The 19,370-nt window shown below is 35.7% G+C and overlaps 1 protein-coding gene across 2 annotated transcripts; it reads right to left on the bottom strand.

The window, feature by feature from the left end:
• Positions 1-2,775: 2,775 nt before the first annotated feature.
• On the bottom strand, positions 2,776-16,443 carry LOC145558517 (protein STRUBBELIG-RECEPTOR FAMILY 3-like). 2 transcript variants are annotated; one of them, XM_081619788.1, is made up of 17 exons: positions 15,951-16,443; positions 15,335-15,539; positions 14,345-14,474; positions 14,179-14,250; positions 13,751-13,816; positions 13,607-13,678; positions 13,443-13,514; positions 13,293-13,364; positions 13,146-13,211; positions 12,961-13,026; positions 11,936-12,441; positions 11,378-11,832; positions 10,392-10,663; positions 9,057-9,195; positions 5,302-5,438; positions 5,055-5,211; positions 2,776-3,436 (listed from the first exon to the last, which is right to left on the bottom strand). In XM_081619788.1, exons 2-17 carry the CDS (start codon positions 15,453-15,455, stop codon positions 3,335-3,337), a joined length of 2,505 nt encoding a protein of 834 aa, XP_081475914.1. In that variant the 5' UTR covers positions 15,456-15,539; positions 15,951-16,443; the 3' UTR covers positions 2,776-3,334. The 2 variants fall into 2 exon arrangements, with proteins under 2 accessions (XP_081475914.1, XP_081475915.1); XM_081619789.1 differs by having other exon boundaries at positions 11,378-11,808; positions 15,951-16,437.
• Positions 16,444-19,370: the final 2,927 nt, after the last annotated feature.

Below are 19,370 nucleotides of genomic sequence, written 5' to 3'. Positions count from 1 at the left end.
TATATAATGAACAGATTTGATTATATTGATTGTGATGTTCAATTTATATTTTGTATTCTCATTTAATTTTAGTTTATTTAATTTTTAAGTAAAAAAAAATTAATTTTTTGGCACTTTTGGCACCAGTTAACCGGTGCCAAAAACAGTGAATTAAAATTTTTTGGGATAATTCCGAGTTTTGGCACCGGTTTGAACCGGTGCCTTTTTAACAACTTATTGGCACCCCCCCCCCCCACATTGGCACCAGTTCAAACCGGTGCCTTAGGTCGGGTTTGAACCGGTGCCAATTTCATTTTTTCACGTAGTGCACGCGTTAGTAACGTCAAGGAAAATATTAAATCAGACAATTAAATTAAATAATTGAAATAGCGATTTGGGACCAAACCCTTATAAAGTATCAATTTTTCACGTCTAGGGCGAATACAACTTCGAACTTGGCTAGTTGTGTCTAGAACTAATGAGTGAGGAATTTTGTAAAAAGGAAGGTTTAGAAAAAAAAATAGAGAGAGAGAAAGAATAAGCTTCTAGATTTTAGAGAGAGAGAGAGATGATTATTCTTGATGTAGATAATTTGAAAACAGGGAGATACGAATGAAAAATAGCACGGGATCGAAGAAAATCATATTCAGAATAAAAACACCTCTTGTCGCAAACGACAGGAGTCGGCGCCAGACGACAAGCTCGTCGCCAGGCGACGAAGGTCAGCGCCTAGCGACGACTCTGTCGTCTCGCGCTGGTACAAAAGTCAACGCGCTTTCCTACACGTAATTACCTTTAACACCGGTTGCAGGTAATTGTGCCTCCGAGCAGTTTTCGAAATCAGATTTAATATATTTTATTCTAAATAAAACATCCTTTAAATATAATTAATAGGTCCTCCTTAGATCATTGGGACACCTTAAAAAATCATTGGGCCTCATCTAATTAAATCCATAACTTCCTCATAATTCATCGAAATTGAGCTTATAATATATCATTGGAAAGGTCTTTTTGAGCGAATCCAACTACCCTATTATTGAACCCTTATTATGGACCAAACTAAATTCGATTGGCTATTTTTATAAATAGGAGTAAGAAAATAATACTTTTGGAAACAGAAAGAGAAATATTTTAATAAAAACATCCTCATCACTTGATTTTTCACACTTTCACTTTGTTCGATAATCAAATGAGGTGAAAGGCATTCATCACTGGGTTTGATTTTGGGGAGACACATTTGGGTGTCTACAACTATACAACTATTGCTGCTAAATTCTACAATTACTCCTAACCTACTATCCAAACATTATACAACAACTCAGCAAATTCAATTCTACCAAAGTACTTTACTACAAACCAGCAAATTGTTTTCCTTACCAAAGTACTTTTCTACAAACCAGCAATTTGCTACAACAACTCAGCAAATTCAAGTCTACCAAAGTATCACATTTAATTGTTTTCCTGTTTTTTATAATCTAACCCACAACATTAACCCCTAAAATCACGACCTTCAAACAACGAACTAAAATAACCAACATACCTAATTCAATTGCACACACAAACAAACCCTAATTTCCCAATTTTAAACCATTTAGCAAAATTGACCAAAAATTATGTAACACAACAAATCATAATCGCAAAAATAACCCATAATTCCATACGAGAGTACCCTCATTCAATTATTAGGTTATCTATTTGACGCAAACAAACCCTAACCTTTATTTAACAAATTACCAAAATTCAAAAAAAAAAAAAACAACACATCTACACCGCAACTTCAATCCATAATTCCATACAATCATCACAAAACACAATAAAAATAAAGAATTAAAACCTTACCTTCAAAGTCAGCGAATAACGAATCAAGAACGGCGAACGACCGACAATGACTAACCACGACTAGCGTCAGCCCACAAACCAGGCACAATTGGAAGGAGAGAAGCTTGAAAGGACGAGGAATGAAGACGAAAGGAGAGAAGCTTGGAAAGAGTCAAGTGGAGAGAGAGAAGCAGAGAAGGGAACCAAAAATTTTTACCTCAAAAACAATGAAATGTGTTTTCATTTCACTCCAAAAAACGACTCAGTTACATTTTAAATTGGAACGGGGTCAATGACATGTCATCAAGTAAAAAAAAAAAAAACTTTGATTTACCTGACTCATCCAACAGAATTTACCTCACTACCCTCCTATATACAAACTTAGCACATAGGAGCTATGCGCTGAGGAGGACTCATTGTAGCATAAGCCAAGAGGAGTATTAAGACCTTTTCAAAGGACACCACAACGACACAACCTCCCCTTAGCTTAAGTTATTCATGTCAATCACCTTCAACCAATAACCTAAAAATAGGTAGCAATCCTAACTCATGTAAATCCTCAATTGTGTACCCAAGTGTACCCATGGCCATATATTTCTTGTCTAATGGTCATAATTGCCATATATTTCTTAGTGCTCTTGAGTTCAAACCTTTTAATAAGCATTATCTTCATAATCCTAAGTCTTGATGAGTATAAGAGAATCCGTAATTGAGATGATAAGACATCTAAAATCATATCTTACTGCTTTCGAGTTCAAATCTTTTGATAAGCATTACCTTCATAGGAAATTTTTTCAACAGATTAGTAAAGATTTCAAGGGGAGGGCCGGAGGGGGAATTCCATCCTACATCTAGATATAATATTACATCCGAGCCCTTAAGGGTTCTTAATTACAGTAAATAATTCCGAGCCCTGAAGGGTTCTTAATTACATATAGATTTTAGGGATGAGTAAAGAGAAATATGAAGAAGCAGATATGGCAAATCACAGTAGATAATTATTTATGATAGAAATAACTCAAGTAGTAGTTAAGATCGATGCTACACCAAATAGATGCTTACAACAAATGTCACTCAAAAATTCAAAGAATGGGGTCAAATGAATCTGCAACATAAGAACAAGGTATGTTATAAAACTATAGTAACAAAAATACAATATGGACAAATTCTTATGACATCCAAATTGGGCTAAGTACACTTTTTACCCAGTCAAATCTTAAACAATGAGATCACTGCATTGCTCGGATCGCCAACTTGTTGATCATCGAATATATGGCAATTTATTGATGTGAAGAAGGCATACCATAGCAGCAGGGGTCACAACAGGTAGTCCACTGCATCGAATAAATAGAGCAGCATCTAATGGGGAATGTACAGTTGCAGTTTTCATGATAACTATCTGTACTTCTAATGTTGCAGTTGGCTTGAAATCCTGCAGTTAAATCAATTCCAAAAATCTGCATGTCCTCCAATTAGACATCAAAACTTAGCACATTTCCCATCATGATCAAAGTTTCTCTAGGCGTCACTTGTAGGCTTAGTCTTCATTGTTCAGACTCTTGCTGGGTGAACCTCTTTGTAACATGTGCTGAAGATCTTGCACGACTTCAGACATCAGCGGCCTAAACTCTGGTTGAGTCTGCAAAATTACCACCTCATACTTGTCAACTTGCAAGAAGTAGATACTGAGCCGAAAATATAATATCAAATCAAGAAGCACGCAGTACAGCTACACCAATATTAATTTGAGCTAAATTGGACCTTTGAAAAGGTCCAATGTTAGATATTCATAATAGTCTTATCTGACTTCAATCAACTGAAACTTTATTTTTTTACACTATATTAGTAGTAATTTCTCTTTAAATTCCTCTTAACAATTCTCAATCACATAGAAATACATTATCTTCCACAGCTTGATGCCCTGTCACTATTTCCCAATTTTCTAAATAGAAAAAACACTCATGCTCAGATATCCACAAATGTCTGCAGAGCTAGGACTCCTAGGCATACAATCAGTGTCTGGCTTTATTGAGAATGGCTGCATACCAACACCCTAGTAAGATCATACCACTAATGCTCATTTAATGGTGGACCAAGTGAGAATCTGAGGACAACCTCCAATTATTTTTCATACAGATTCATATATTACTACCATTGTTATATTATAAAGTTGTGTGCCTTATACCCCAAATTTATTGTTTAGAACGTAATTTTTAGTTATCATTAGGATTGATTAAAACTCTTTCCTGGGATCAAAAATAAAAATCTAGCAACCTGAAATTTTGTTATCCTCAAGATCCCGACAAAAGACAGAAGCACTTAACTAAGCCCAAGGGAAGTTTCAATTTAAAACAATTAATCAATTGGCAATGGGAGGAGTAGCCCCGCTTGGTCATAAATGGAAGTTATTTGCTTCATCCTTTCATTGTGGGACAGGTAATAATCTCACTTGCAGCTAACAATCTCCCCCTGATTGTACCTTAAACGGAAGTGGATAGACAAGGAACCCAAACCATACAGAGTTTAGCCCTCCAACTAAAGATGACATCAATCAAACGGTGCAAACAGCTCAACTGATCCTAGCTATTATACCAGTTTGTTGACAAGGGAAAGAAACCTAATAACAAATGTTCCATCCTAAAACTAAATTGTTGATAAGTAGCCTATAAACTGGAAGTTCATTGATCTATCTTTGAATGTGAAAAAACATTACTCAAACATGCACAACATTGAGATTTTTTTATCAATGCAAAGACCTTCAACATTACAATTGACTATTAATCATTAAATCGAATTGAATCTCAACTCTACATTTACCAACATATTCTTTCAATTGATATATTATGTACGAAGTAAAACAGAAAACGAGGCTATAATCTTACACTAAGATGTCTGTTAATTAAATTTTCTTCCTTTTGTGTGTTAGTGATACCGAGTATTGTGGGTTTTTTTTTTTTTTTTGGGGGGGGGGAGGGGGTGTGAGGTTTATATGGAACATGATATAGCTAAAACTGATCATGGTGTATGCCGTGTATTTATATGTGCAGTCAATATATAAATATTTGAACTGTAAATGCTCGCAAACACTTTTTTTCAAAATTCAACGGGCAGATTCTAACAATTTGCTTTACACATATCAGGATATGATACGTAGAAAGAATGCTTATCCTGACTCTTGCATAAAAATAAAATAAAATAAATAAATAAAAAGAGCTAACAACTTGAACTTATGAGCAAGGCCAAGGAATCTTAGTCACCTGAACACAACGTGAAATAATGTCAGCAAAGTGTGATAAGGATTTAGCTGGATACTGCCTATTCAGAGAAGGATCAACCATTCTCTGCAAAGCATCAATATCATGTAGCTGAGGAACTGCCCACCTCACCAAAAATTGTTCCCCACGAACCCGTGTCCTGGAGATGATTTTTTCATTAAACACTATATTTTTACAAAAAAACAGCTATGTGAATTAAACTATGTTTTGGAGCAATGGCTTCTCTTACCTGTCATAAGACATTCGACCTGTCAATAGTTCTAACATAACCACTCCAAAGCTATAAACATCACTTTGGGAAGTATAAATTCCTGACTCGAATTCTGGAGCACCATAACCATAAGCTGATAACAAGTGTCCTGACAACTGAAAGTAAACAAAAGCAGTTGAGTACAAGACCAAAGTAAATTCCATATTTTATACTCTAGAAGTTCTTTCTTAAAAGCCAATCAAAATAAACGATGTGTCTTCTTACAAAGACTTCTATATTTAAAAAACCAAAATTTTACCAGTGCTTATTCAATAAATAACAACCTAGTGCATCTTTATAAAGTTTAAGATAAAGAGGATACAAAATATACTCCCCTCTAAATATCATGTGGAGTAATAAAGAGAAGATTGGCTACTTGATGGGAAAATTTCCCCACAAAAGTCAAAGAGAGAAAACAAAATACAAATTAAACCTGAAAAAAAAAAAAAAAAAAAATTGGCAACTTGAAACTAGATTGTAAAATTTTTTTGTTGAAGACAGCCAAGACCACTAATTCACTCAATAAACCTCTAATTTCCCATTATTTCTTCTAATTACCCATAACTCACACTTAACTATTTATTAATTAATTTTTTTTATAAATTTTTAAAAAAAAAAAAACAAAACAAAAACCACCCCCCCACCCACCAGCCACCACTAGCCAGCCATCCCTTCTCGTGGCAGCAGCCCCTCTCCCCCATCCGAGCCGCCAACCTAGAACCCTTCCACCCTCGGTGGCCAACCTCCACCGCCTAACCGACCTCACTCCCTTTCCCCTTTACCCTCGCCGTGACCACCCACGCGTCTCAGAACCCTAACACCGACAGTCCTACTGAAAACCACTGGCAGTTTTCCAGAAAACAAAGTACCCAGGAACAAAAATAACACCCAAAAATGCCAAAAAATAGAAAAATTAAAGAGAGAGAAAGGCTGTAATAGTGATGATTGTCAACTCCTGTTCTTCCTCTTTAGATGCAACTACACATTATTACATTTCATAATTTCAATCCCAAGAACTTCCATTTTTATTCTAAACTTTCTGATTATAATTGGTTTTGGAGTTTCCTTTTTACCCTCACTGAAATTAAAAATACTCCTTGCATCGCTTTCTCTTTCCACCATTGTTGCCGCCTTTATTATTTGGAATGTGATCTCCTTCTGCCATAACACCTCGCTTCAGTTATTTTTAGGTTTGATTGTTTTAAATTTCTGGGTTTGTAATTTTGAATTGGGGGTGGGTGGTTACTGGTTAGAGCAGGAGTGAGGGGGAAAGGGAGAGGGGCCAGCCGGTGGAGGAGCAGCAGCTCGGAAGGGGAAGGGGGTCTGCTGCCACGGGAGAGGGAAAGGGAGGAGGTGGTAGGCTGGCTGGTGGTTTTTTATTGTTTTTTTTTTTTTATTTAATTATTAAATAGTTAAGTGAAAGTTATAGCCTATAGGGTAATTAGAAAAAATTAGAGAAATTAGAGATTACTTAAGTGAATTAGAGGTCCTTGCTTGTCTTCAACAAAAAAAATTTACAATAAGGTTTTCAATTGCCAAAAAATTTTTGTAAGGTTTTTCCTAACAAATAAGTTGCTTTAAAAGGTTTTTCTAACAAATTTCCAAAAAATAAATGGTTCAGCAGGAAAGAAAATGAACTAGATTTCCGCCATCCACTCACTTACACCCCCCCCCCCCCCCCCCGGTTGGCCAATTGTGATAACAATTTATAAAGCATGGTGTGGGCAGCTACAGAGGAGTGTCCATGGAAGTGAAAGCTTTCTATGTTGGAGAAAGGAGCAGAAACAAGGGCGTATGAGAATCCAGGTCCAGTAGACAATGTTGAAGAATTTTCATTATGGTCCTGGTCAAGTTCTTTGACTATGAATTGTGAACACAAAGGGATGCAAAGATGAAAAAAAGGGCATATATGTCCATGCACAATAGCATGGCTGAGCCTAGAGACCAACAGCTGCAGAGGGGAGAAACTGGAGAACCAGATACAAATGACCACCACTAGACAATGTTGAAGAATCAAGGTCCAGTAGACAATGTTGAAGAATATCCATTATGGTCCATGGTCAAGTTCTTTGACTATGAATTGTGAACACAAAGGGATGCAAAGATGAAAAAAAGGGCATATGTGTCGATGCACAATAGCATGGCTGAGCCTAGAGACCAACAACTGCAGAGGGGAGAAACTGGAGAACCAGATACAAATGACCACCACTACTTAACACCATCGCCTGTGCCGCCTCCCTATCCAAATAAACTCTCTTGTTTCTTCTTTATGACGGTTACATAGCAATGAATAGCTAACTTCTAGTGATAATTTATGATTTTTGAAGACTAACTAACATTTTAGAATCCACTTCAAGAGTAAATTCAATAGAAACATGGACATGAAAGACTTTTATTCTATGATCTGACAGTTCTTAAGGTTCCCTTCATAGATGGGTTTCTTTCCTAAATAGTATTCATTAGAGATTGTTTTGGTGGTTGGAAATCTTCAATTCTTAATATACTAGCTCCAGAATTTCAGTCTCTTTCCTTTTGTTTCATAGTGTGCACACAGGCAATAGAGATTAGCTCTTCCATACCCCAAAAACGGAACTAATATGTCCATTTGCACAAGAAATTAAATATAAACTGCAGCAACTGGCCAAATGCACCCCAAAGTTATGTTTTCCAAAGCCAACATCAAATCCCTCAATAATTTCCCAAGAAAAAAAAAATTCATAACGAGGTTCTTACAACACCAATTGCCATCGACCACAAGAATCCAACTTGTATAAATGATTAAGATATAAAGATAACATTATCAAATGGCACAATTAACAACTCAAACTATATTTAGCACTTTCTACATACAGTCTTATTCTCATGGACAATAGATAAGAGCCATTAAACATAACTTGGGAAATTAAAATTTGGTTACACCACATAGAAATTTCCCAAGAAAAAAATATTCATAACAAGGTTCTTACAAAACCAATTGCCATCGGCCACAAGAATCCTTCTTTTATAACATTATCAAATGGGACGATTAACAACTCATACTATACTCAGCACTTTCTACATAAAGTCATACAGTCTTATTCTCAATAGATAAGAGCCATGAAACTTAACTTGGATAAATTAAAATTTTGTTACACCACATAGATGACGGCTAGTTCAAATTTGATGTAAAAGAAGTTGGCTTCCTTTTACAAAAATTCAAGGTGGCAAAGGGAGTTTTTGAAAGGATTGTGCATACAAGATTGCAATTTCTTATGGAAGTTAACAAAAAACAAAGATTCTAACAATATTGCCCATCCATAAATTATACTTTCTCTGTTTCTTTTTAGTTGACAAGTTTCTTTAGCCACGTTTGCCAATGCACAACTTCAATCGTTGATATATTAAATTACCGAAAAGCAAAAATTATAAAAAGTTGATATTTTGAAAATATATCCCACGACAAATCTAATAAGACCCCACTTGATTATTTTTCATTTAAATCATAAAACACGGTCAAAGAGAGGTGTGAATAGTGCTAAAGCCAAAACGTGTCAACTAAAAAAAACGGAGGTAGTATAGACTAAGCTCTGCAAGAAGCAGAAAAATGTCCTCAAGCATCTTTGAAAGGTTTTTACAAGGATGTGAATATCATGGTCTAGTTTACAATCATCAATAGAGGAGGGATTCTTAATCACATAACCAAAAGCAAAATGCCCATATGAATAATGTAGATGACTTTCACTGTATTTTCTTACCTGGCTAACAGAACCAGATGCTATCAAAGTTGCCAAGCCACAATCAGAGACCCGCACTTGCAGTTCATCATCAAGAAGAAGGTTTCCAGATTTGAAGTTTCTGTGTACAACAGGTGGTTCACAGACCTCATGCAGATACCTAGATTAATAATAATAATAATAAGAAGAAGAAGAAGAAGAAGAAGAATCATCCATAACCAAACATGGAGAATGCTCCAAAGTGGATACTAAAAGAAGGGCTCAGATAAACCCTACAAAATAAAGCTTCAATTATCACACCAAAGCAAAGTGATGATTTTGTGTATAATACGTAAATCAAGAGCCGCAAATGATACATAATCAAAGATATTTTTCTTGTACCGGGGAAAATATTGTGGTAAATAATTATGGAAAAAGCTAACGAGCTCCCCGAGGGCGTTAGGTAAGAGAGCTAAATGCGGAAATATTAAAGTACAATTAACATTAATTACACCGATTGACTAGTGATTTTGTCATGCATTCCGAACTTAATACTATTTTAAGTAATATACTACCTCCATCCCAGTTTATAATTCTTATTTGTATTTTTTCACGTAATTTAAAAAATAGGAGGAGAAAGTGGATAAAGTACATTAAAAAGTGAAAAAGTACAATTATAGACAAAAGTTAGTGAGAGAAAGTGGAAAATTCAAGAGTATTTAGGATGTACAATGAATAAAGTAAAAAAAATGAAGGGTACAATGATATTTACATAATATCAAAAATTATAAACAGAAACAACATTTTGGGACTCCTAAATAGGAAAATAGGAACTATAATGTGGGACAGAGGGAGTATTAATTAGTTATCAAAAGCCACGGGATGCTTGTTAGCAAGATCCAATAATTATTGCATATTGGTTATAAAGTTATTATAAAGTGATCAAAGGTTACCTCAATTTCAATAAAAGTTGCCAATGTTTATTGATACGAAATATAATTTTTCTCTTTAAAGGAGAAAATCAAATCTTAGTGTGTGAAGGTAAGTATACTACATCAATAGATTTTATCCCATGGCCTGTATATTAAAATCATATCAGATTTGAGAATACCCCAAAGTAGGTTTAATGTTACCCCAAATTGGCTAAAAGTTACCCAATTTTGTTCAATGTACTCTAATATTGTTGTAAACCGGGTGTACACAAATTTTGAAGACATTATTAATGGTATGTTTTTGGTGACCGCAAAATTAGCAAATTCGGCAAAAAAATGTAAGGGAAGAAGGGAGTATTTGCCTAAATGCTGCATTATAATTATGACCAATAAATCCAAAAATTTGAGACCATATATAGCCAATTGCAGAGAAAAATCAACTTACTCCAGTGCTCTTGCAGCTCCGAGTGCCATCTGCATGCGAATGTTCCAAGAAAGCTTCTTCATGTATTCATCATCTGAGTGCAGTGCATCCTGTAGAGACCCATTACTACAATACTCGTAAATCAAGAGCCGCTGACTGTGCTCTGAACAGTAGCCCACCAGTTCCACAACATTTACATGTCGAATTTTATCAATGTTATTTACAAGCTCAAGAAATTCGTGGTCTTTCAGACGACTAGAGACACCCTTGTCAAGTTTCTTGACTGCCAATAGCTGCATATCAAACCACAGATACCACGTTAAAAATGTTTGTATGAGAAATTTAGACAAGCTGATTAACTGAGCACCACCGTCCCACCCATCTCACAGCCGTGGCAGGCCAGATATATTGATAAGTTGGTTCAAATATTATTAAGTAGGTTTGTTTGGTTGATTGTTTAAGTATTGACACATATGTTCACACAAAGAAAAATGATTTTACTCCAAGTCGGTTCAATTAAACCCACTTGCTTCAATGTGGCTCTGCCACTGTTCACAGCCATACATGGTAAACCCTCCCATAACCCTCCACAAGCTCCACAATACATACAAGCACATGCATGTACCTATAAAATAGCCAACTAGTTTTGCTGCATTTACTAGCTCAATCCATCCTCAAAGATTCTCTCAAGACTAAGCCATCATCATAGATGGACTGACATGATATAACAGATTTTCTACATTACAATGCAACATCAGGTATGAAAATTATTCCACCTACAGTCTATCATAATCTGTCACAAGACTCACAACTAGTATTCACACCAAGTCATGCACTCAATATATAACAAAGAGAGTTAAGACTCAAAACAAAAGCTAGACTAAGTAATATGACCATTGTTAACAGAAAATCAGAGCAAAGGCCCTTCTTCAGACTTCCAATTTCCAAGATAAAATCTAGAGCATAAAAAATATAAACGCTACTTAGCTCATAGTAGAAAATCATACCTTTCCATTAGGGAGCTCTGCCCGATATACAGTTCCTAGCATGCCATTTCCTAAGAGATTATCTTGCGAAAAGCTGTTAGTATACTGCTGAAGTGAAGCAATTGTGAAAGATTTCACTGATGTCATGGGAAGAGGCCTAGAGGAAATCTTTGCAGCAACAGATCCTGTTGGCGTGATGGGTTTCACAATAAGTCTCTCAGTGGAAAATGGAAGAGGTGGTGGTGGTGGTGGTGGAGGAGGAGGCGGAGGTGGTGGGGGATTGATCATAAAATCAATGTCACTAAAGCTCATATCACTGTCAAGCTTCCTTAACGGAACTGTAGATCTTTGAGAATAAAGTCCCTCTTCACTACGCTGTTTTGCAATTGCAGCAGTAGTCCTAACTTCTGCTCGCGGCTCATCTTTAATTTCCACAACAGCATCTTTTGGAGCTGACCACATAATTTCAGAATTCGCTGATAAGAGTAATGTAACATTGTAGCTAGCAACTCAATTAGAGCAGTATGTCATTCTCTAAGATAATAGATAGATAGAAACATTCAACAAATGTAGGCTTACCTTTCTCAGGCTGATTGTAAGGTAGACGTGATGGGGGATTGTTGTGAGGGTAATCTCTTGGACCCATATATGGTCGGATTTCATGTCTCTTTGTAGTTCGGAAATAGTCTTTACTTCTGCTAAAACACCATGGCAAGCATAGTAAAAGTGCCAAAACCATAATAATAAACCCAATCACCGAAGCAATTGATATCCCAACAATCCTTTTCGTTTTTGAGGCCTGTGTTTTCTTTTCAGTATTTGGATCCTCATGAGTAGACGATGGAGCTGTGCGAGTTCCAGGCCTCTGTCCAGAACCAGAAGTTGAGCTAGGGTTGGAAGAAATAATGCCAGAGCCGGGAGAAGTGCTAGAATTGGAGGAAGTTGTGCCAGAACTGGGAGATGTTGTGCCTGAACGAGGTGGGGCCTGAGTTGGTGCCCCTGGAAAAAAAGGTGAAGGCGTCACAGGGGAAGCTGTTGGTGATGACGCTGGAGAGACAGAGGTGTTAAAAAGATTTCCATCCCTCCTGCATAAATAGTATAACACTAGCATGATTAGGCGAGAAAGTCCTAGTATACATGAGTGGAAAATACTTGCTGTGTTATAGATTACCATAATATATCATTGCAAAAATAGTCACGGTCTGCTATAAATAGTGAACGAACAAGAGATGCTAATTATTGACTGAAAAATTAAATAAAAGAGGTTAACATGCTATTCACTATTTCACATAGAGTGGTCTTTTCAGTACTTCATCACAAAAGGGACGACAGTCCTATAAAGTAGTGAGGCATCACTAAGAAAGATTCACATTTTTCAAAACTTATCATCTATGACTTTCAAATTTTTGAGCAACAATCTTACTACAAAAAAAGATAGCAGAACTCAAACTCAATGGTGACTTTAGCTGTATACTACATAGCATGTTATGCTACCACAACATTTGCAAGATACACCAACATAGCCAACATAGATGAAAAAAAAAAATTGTAAATACAACAAAAAAAAATTGCTAAACAGAAAATACTAGCAATAGAGCTCTCACTTGAAGCTTGGAATACTCAACAACTTGTCAGGTATAGGTCCAGAGAATTGGTTGTTTGCTATATCCCTAATCAAAGAGGGAAAAAAATGATCGAGTCAACTATCAACAAAGCAAATTAGAAACTTGAAACGAAGAGGAAGTATTCATGTTAAATTTTGTTTCAAAGAGAGTAAATAGAAGAGTACAAATCTTGCAGGGGAAGATCCTGAAGAACATCAAGTGTCCCGGACAGCTGATTGTCTTGCAAGTGCCTGCATAAACAGAGCTGGTTTCACCACATAAAATTGCAGATGAATAATGAATTTAGAGCTTAAAGGAGAGGGAGAACTCACAGGCTGACCAGAGAAGATAAATTCTCCATCGAAGGAGGCAGCTCTCCACTCAAACTATTTTGACCCAAATCTCTGTAGAAAAAAAGCATTTCAATCCTCAATCATGATTGCAAGAGTGGAATTAAAAGCTAGTCGAATCAGATTATTTACATGCTGGTCAAAGCTGAAGGAGATTGAAAGCCATCTGGTAGTTCTCCAGTAAGATGGTTGGCATTAAGTTTCCTATAAAACATAATATTCTAAGCAAATCGATAAAGATACCTCCAGGAGAGTATAAAATTCCCAAAAAAAAAGGAGTAATAAAAAGAGCTTACAATGTAGCAAGAGCAGGAAGAGCGGATATAGTGCTCGGGATCCTTCCAGTTAGATTATTACTTGAAAGTAAACTGGCAAGGTAAAGACTATCAGTTATTTTGCATCACACGGTACGTATTTAAGATATTTTGATGTGCACTTACAATGTGACCAAGGAAGCTGGCAAACTGGAAGGAACACTTCCACCAATATGATTGTTGCTCAGATCACTGTAAAAGAAAAGTAGCTATCATGGCATGAGCAGCTCAAAAAAGAAAGATACAACTTAACACAACACAGCAAAATGGCAATATTTGGAACGTATGCAGTTCAAATTTGAGGAGACACCGATCATATTTTATCACGAAAGCATAAGAAACAAAAGACCAAGCTCACAAATATTTGGAAAATTCTACAAATAACTATTGGTATTTGGTAAACAGGATGATTATTTTATGCAACTTGTGGAAATGAAAGCTCGGCAAAAATTACTCCAAGACTTGGAATTTTTTTTTAAAATCACCTAGAAACGAACATGGAGTCTTTAACAGGATCAAGTTACATGTCCATACAACAAAGAGAGAGATCTTACATTGATTTAATAGATGTGAATAATCCTATGCTGTCACCCAATTCACCACCCAAATCGGCTCCAACAAGACTTCTGTAAAGAACATATTCGGAGTACAATTACCAAAACTGAGGAGGCGACATTCTTTATACAATGTATATTTGGAGCAAAGAAGAATTGTTTTTACATTGAATTTATGCTTGAAGCATCACACTGGACGCCTTGCCAAGCATCACCACATGGATCTCCCGCAGCAGCAACCCATCCAGGGAGATTTGGAGAACCCAAAGCAGCATATAAGCTGTTAATTGCAGCAACTATGTTGAAACAACATATTGTAACTTTAAATTAGACACGTGCACATTCATTCAGCATTCAAAATAAAGACTCAAATGCATAGACATTAGAATTCAAATATTACATCAAAAAAGAAAAAAAGCAGCAGACATCAGGACAATATAGACTTGCAGAAATTTATGATTGTTGATGAGCATAATACTGCAATGCATAGCACAATGTACACCTCAATAAACTATCTAGTAGAAAGCTTACAGGACAAAGAACAGATATCAAACTGAGCAATTTACTCAATTAGCCTAGGTAACCACCTCAACCCCAAGGTAGTAGCCACTAGCCAGTGCCATAGAGCTTTATTATCCACAAATGCCATTTTTCACGCCAATATTTATTAGTGCTGTTGTGGACCTCATACGTACATTCAGGAAATCTAGAAGAAAATCTTTCTGGTCTTTTTAAGCTATTCTGTGGACAATTTCGAACTATTTTATGAACAATTGTGGTATAAGAAAATTAATAAATTAAAAAAGAAAAAAAAAGTTGAGTGAATTCCTTAGGAAAGTTGATAAAATTCAATTACACATATACACCTTAGGGAATTAGTCCTGTGGCAACCAAATATAATGATTACCATGAATAATATGTTACTTTGTACAAGAGAAGCACCCTGGTTTAGTTCGAATTTTCGAAATTGAATACTACTTTAGTTCCCCTTTAATGCAAATTAAAATTGACCACCTACCTACTTATCCCATGCTATAAGCAGCATTAACAAACATACACTCCAAACAATTCAATGCACTTGGTTTCACAACATAGAAAAACGCCAAGAAAACCATCGAAATTGATAGATGAACTAAATTGCGAGGATAACACTTACCATCAGTGGGATTTGTTGACCCATTTGCAAAATGCAGCAAAAAAACGAACACGAAAACAAAACAAACTTCAACCCAGATCTTTACACCTGGGCAGTTCTTCATACGTATCTTCCAACCCATTCATCCAATGCTCAACCTCTTTGATAACCCACTTCAATCTCTCAAATCTACGAATCTAACTAAAACGCAGCACCAACTTTTAATCTGTAAATTCAAGGTAACACAATAAGCATAAAAACACTGCCTCAACTGTCATAATTCCAGCAAATTAAATTCTAACTTTATCTTGATAACGCATCAAACTAATACACCTAAATTTATCAATAGATTATCAAATTCAACAACCCCAGAAATTTATTTTAGTAATTCTCTTATATTTTAAAATTGACACACTCCAAAAATTGTTACAGAAAATACAGATCAAACCGTATAATATACAAACAATCAAAATAAACCAACCCCACCTTCAAAAATTCAAAAGGAAAAAAAAAAAACCCACCATTATAAAAATTCAACAAAATAATCAAAAAGACAAACAACAAGCAAGATAATCTAGAGAGAGAAAGTAAAAATAAAAAAATTTCTAGAGAGAGAAAACAAATCAAGTGGACATACCAAGTAAAAATCAGTGATAAAAATGCAGATTCTCAACTATCCAGAGAATGTTTTGGTATGTTGTTTTCCCTGTCTAACTGAAATAATAGCTGAAAGCTATGAAATGAGTGCATCAATGAAGAGAGAGAAAGTAAGAGAGAGAAAAAACGGCAGAATGAAAGAGAAAGCTTAGTTGATAGCTTGAAAAGAGCTGGAAAGAAAGTAAAAGGGTTAGAAAGTTAGAGAGAGAAAGAGTGAAAGGTGAGAATTTAGAGAGAGAAACAACAAATAAACAAACAAAGTGAAAGAGAAGCTGCTCTGAAACTCTCTGCTGCATCAAATTTGCCAAAGCAAAGCACCATTTTTTTCAACATCTTTTTTTTTTTTTTTTTTTTTTGGGATTGAGTATCTTTTTATTTTTTTAATGTAATTATTTCTAGGTTTTTTATTGGGTGTTGAACTGGATTATGTGTAAAAAATGACTAGTAGAGTAGACCAGAGTACCAATTGTAGTATCTTTATCTTACTTTATTTTGTTGAGTAAGCTGTGTACGCTAAGGAAATGGATAGACAGCTTTTAGAAACAAACAAATAAAATATAATTCTGTTTTCAAAGTTTGACGTATAAAAACTCTGATTTTTTTTTTTTTTTTTTTTTTTTGAAGTGACTACTCCCTCTTAAATTTCCCATGCAATTTCAAGGGGGTTTGTTGAACGATTATATTATGGGTAATAAGAGCTGCATATAAATATTTAATAACAGAGGAAGTCCTAATTAATTTCTGCGACATGATATTTTGGTAAATAAATCAACAATTTTATCCAGTCATCATTATTGTGGATCCGCTTTTATTGAAAAAGTTATTGTTTTATTTACAAAATTATCATGTGATAAACAAATTTTGTATATCTCACATATTTACTTGTATTTATCGTTAGTAATATACTTTTTTTAGTATTAAGTTGAGAATTGATCGGTGATTGACGAGTAAAACGGTGTAATAAATGTTTATTTACTATATTAGGCTCGTGTGATGCACAATTTAAATATTATTTACGATTTTAACAATATTATTTAGCTTATTTGTCTGTAATATGTACGAATAATTTAATCAGCATCTAATAAATTGTGAAATTAATAAAGAATGGAATCCCCAATTCATATAATATGCATAAAATATACGGAGTAGGAGAAAAAGATAATGTTTATAAGAAAATGAAATAGTATGACCTTCCTTTAATTTTTCCAATTGAAATTGAATAATTAGTCAATTTAAATATAAAATTTGTTAGGAAAATGTATAATTAATTTATCATTTTCAAATTTTTATTTATGTTAAAAAAAATAATGATGTCATTATTAGTTTTGGCGGGAAATTTTTTTATAAGAGGTTGACATGTGGAAAGTAATGACATCAGCGGTAATTACTTTAGTTATATTTATAGATTGTTAATTATTTCTATTTTTAGCTTCTTATATGCAGCCCTAAGGGTTGCATATATCTTTTTCCTTATATTAAAATGTGATCTTTAAAAAAATTGTAAGAAAAATTTATTATACAGAATGCAAGAGGGTATAAGGAAAGAGAAATATATATACGGAGTATACTCGTACACAAGACATTTTGAAGGGAGAAAAGTTATGCATTTATAAATGCATAACTAGGGGCAAGGAGTATTCGCGATGTTTAGTGGAATTCCAGCTGGGCATCCGTTTTGCTTTTGTCTAACACTGTTATGCTTTTTAACGTATTTCTTTTGTATTTCTTTTTGTATGTAAAATGTATCTTAAACGTTTTATGTATATGATGCTATGTTTTTATCTTCCTCCTCATTTTGAATTTCGTTCTTTCCTCTCTCTTTCTCTCTCCTTTGTGGTCGAATTTTCTTCTTCTTTTTGTGTTTGCTCATCGTCCTCGTTCTCCCCTCCCTTTGTTGTTCTTAAATTATACACCGTTGTCCACATTCCGTCGTGGTGGTGGTTGTGGAGGAGCTAAAGAACACTACCAGTAAGATAGCTCAACCCTCCAAACAAGTAAGTTTTATGATGAAAACGTACGTAATAAGTATAACCTAAATCGACATGTTGTTAGGATTTTGATAATGGTAGAAGTAAAATTTGTAGTTTCTGAAATCGATTTTGGGTTTGACGGTGATTGCATTTGATATTGGGCAATTTTAATTTTAGGGTTTTTCAATTGTTTGTAGTTTCTGTTGAAAGGAAGGGTTTTCTTCGAACAAGTGTATCGATCCAATAGAGGGTTCGGAGCTATAAGAAAGCTAATTATTCTGTTAGTTCAAGTGATCGGAATTCCTATGTGGAGGCCGCTTCCGGTTACTAATATTAATGCATAATTAATATTACGGCTTGATCTTGATTGAACCCTTCATGTCACACCCAAGCAACTAACAATCCGACACGACGAATTAATTCAGAAGGAATTAATGAGTCGCTCGAGTAATAAATATTTAAACGTCAGAATTCGAGCTAGGAGCATCGAAATCGAGCGTCGCAAGTCGAGTCGAATAAATAAAAGACGAGATGGTACAATCAATAATTAATCAACAAGTTACCAAAATACCCCTAGCACGGAGTGCCCCGAGAAAACCGATTTCTAGGGCATTTAGGATAAAATGGTGGCTAGCATGCGCACCGCACCAAGGCTAGGCTGGCTGGTGCATGGTGCGGCATGCTGGCGCACCTTCGCTAGCAATGTTGCTAGCACAAGGCTAGCAAGCATCACTAGCATGCGTAAGCAAGCAGCGGCGTCAAGCTAGCAGCGCCAGCTAGCAATGCTTGCTGGCTGGTGCTGGGAGGGCAGGCAACAGTGCATAGTAGCCCGCAGCAATGCGAGGCTTGCTTGTGCTCGTTGTTGGGTTGTGCGAGCAGCTGGCGTGCCCAGCCAAGGGGGCCTGAGCAGCCTAGGCGCCCAAGGTCGCCAGCTATCGCGTATTGGTTGGAGCGTGTGGCAATGTGAGAGTCAGTTTTGGGAGCCTTGGGGATCAAGTATTGGTCCGCCCCCTTCCCTTGTGGTCCTTACCTAACCCCTCCTCTTAGAATAATGCCACTTGTTGATTAATTAGTAGTTGGCTATTTTCTTTTGTTTTTTTATTTAAAAATACAAGGAGAAAATTAATTTTACCAACTCTCCCACATTGATGGGAGAGTGGATTTCTCACTTGCGTTTCCCTATAAATATCCCACTTGGGAATTGGGAAAACTCACTTGAGTAAGAGCTCAATTAGGCATCTCCACTTGAGATAAAACCTATAAGCTTATTAATTACTCGAGTAGTGTTTTGGTTCAGCTTGGCTAACCTCCAAGAAAGAGATCCATCACGATTGTGTTGTGGGTGGATATCGTCGGAGGCCGTTGCGTTTGCGAGGCTTTAGCTTTCTCAAGTAAGAGCTCCATTTGGTCGAGTGAAGCTTGTTTGCATG

Source organism: Chenopodium album, chromosome 9 (genome assembly GCF_948465745.1).
Source record: "Chenopodium album chromosome 9, dcCheAlbu1.1, whole genome shotgun sequence".
NCBI classification, from domain to species: domain Eukaryota; kingdom Viridiplantae; phylum Streptophyta; class Magnoliopsida; order Caryophyllales; family Amaranthaceae; genus Chenopodium; species Chenopodium album.
This window is presented reverse-complemented; position numbering and strand designations above follow the sequence as displayed.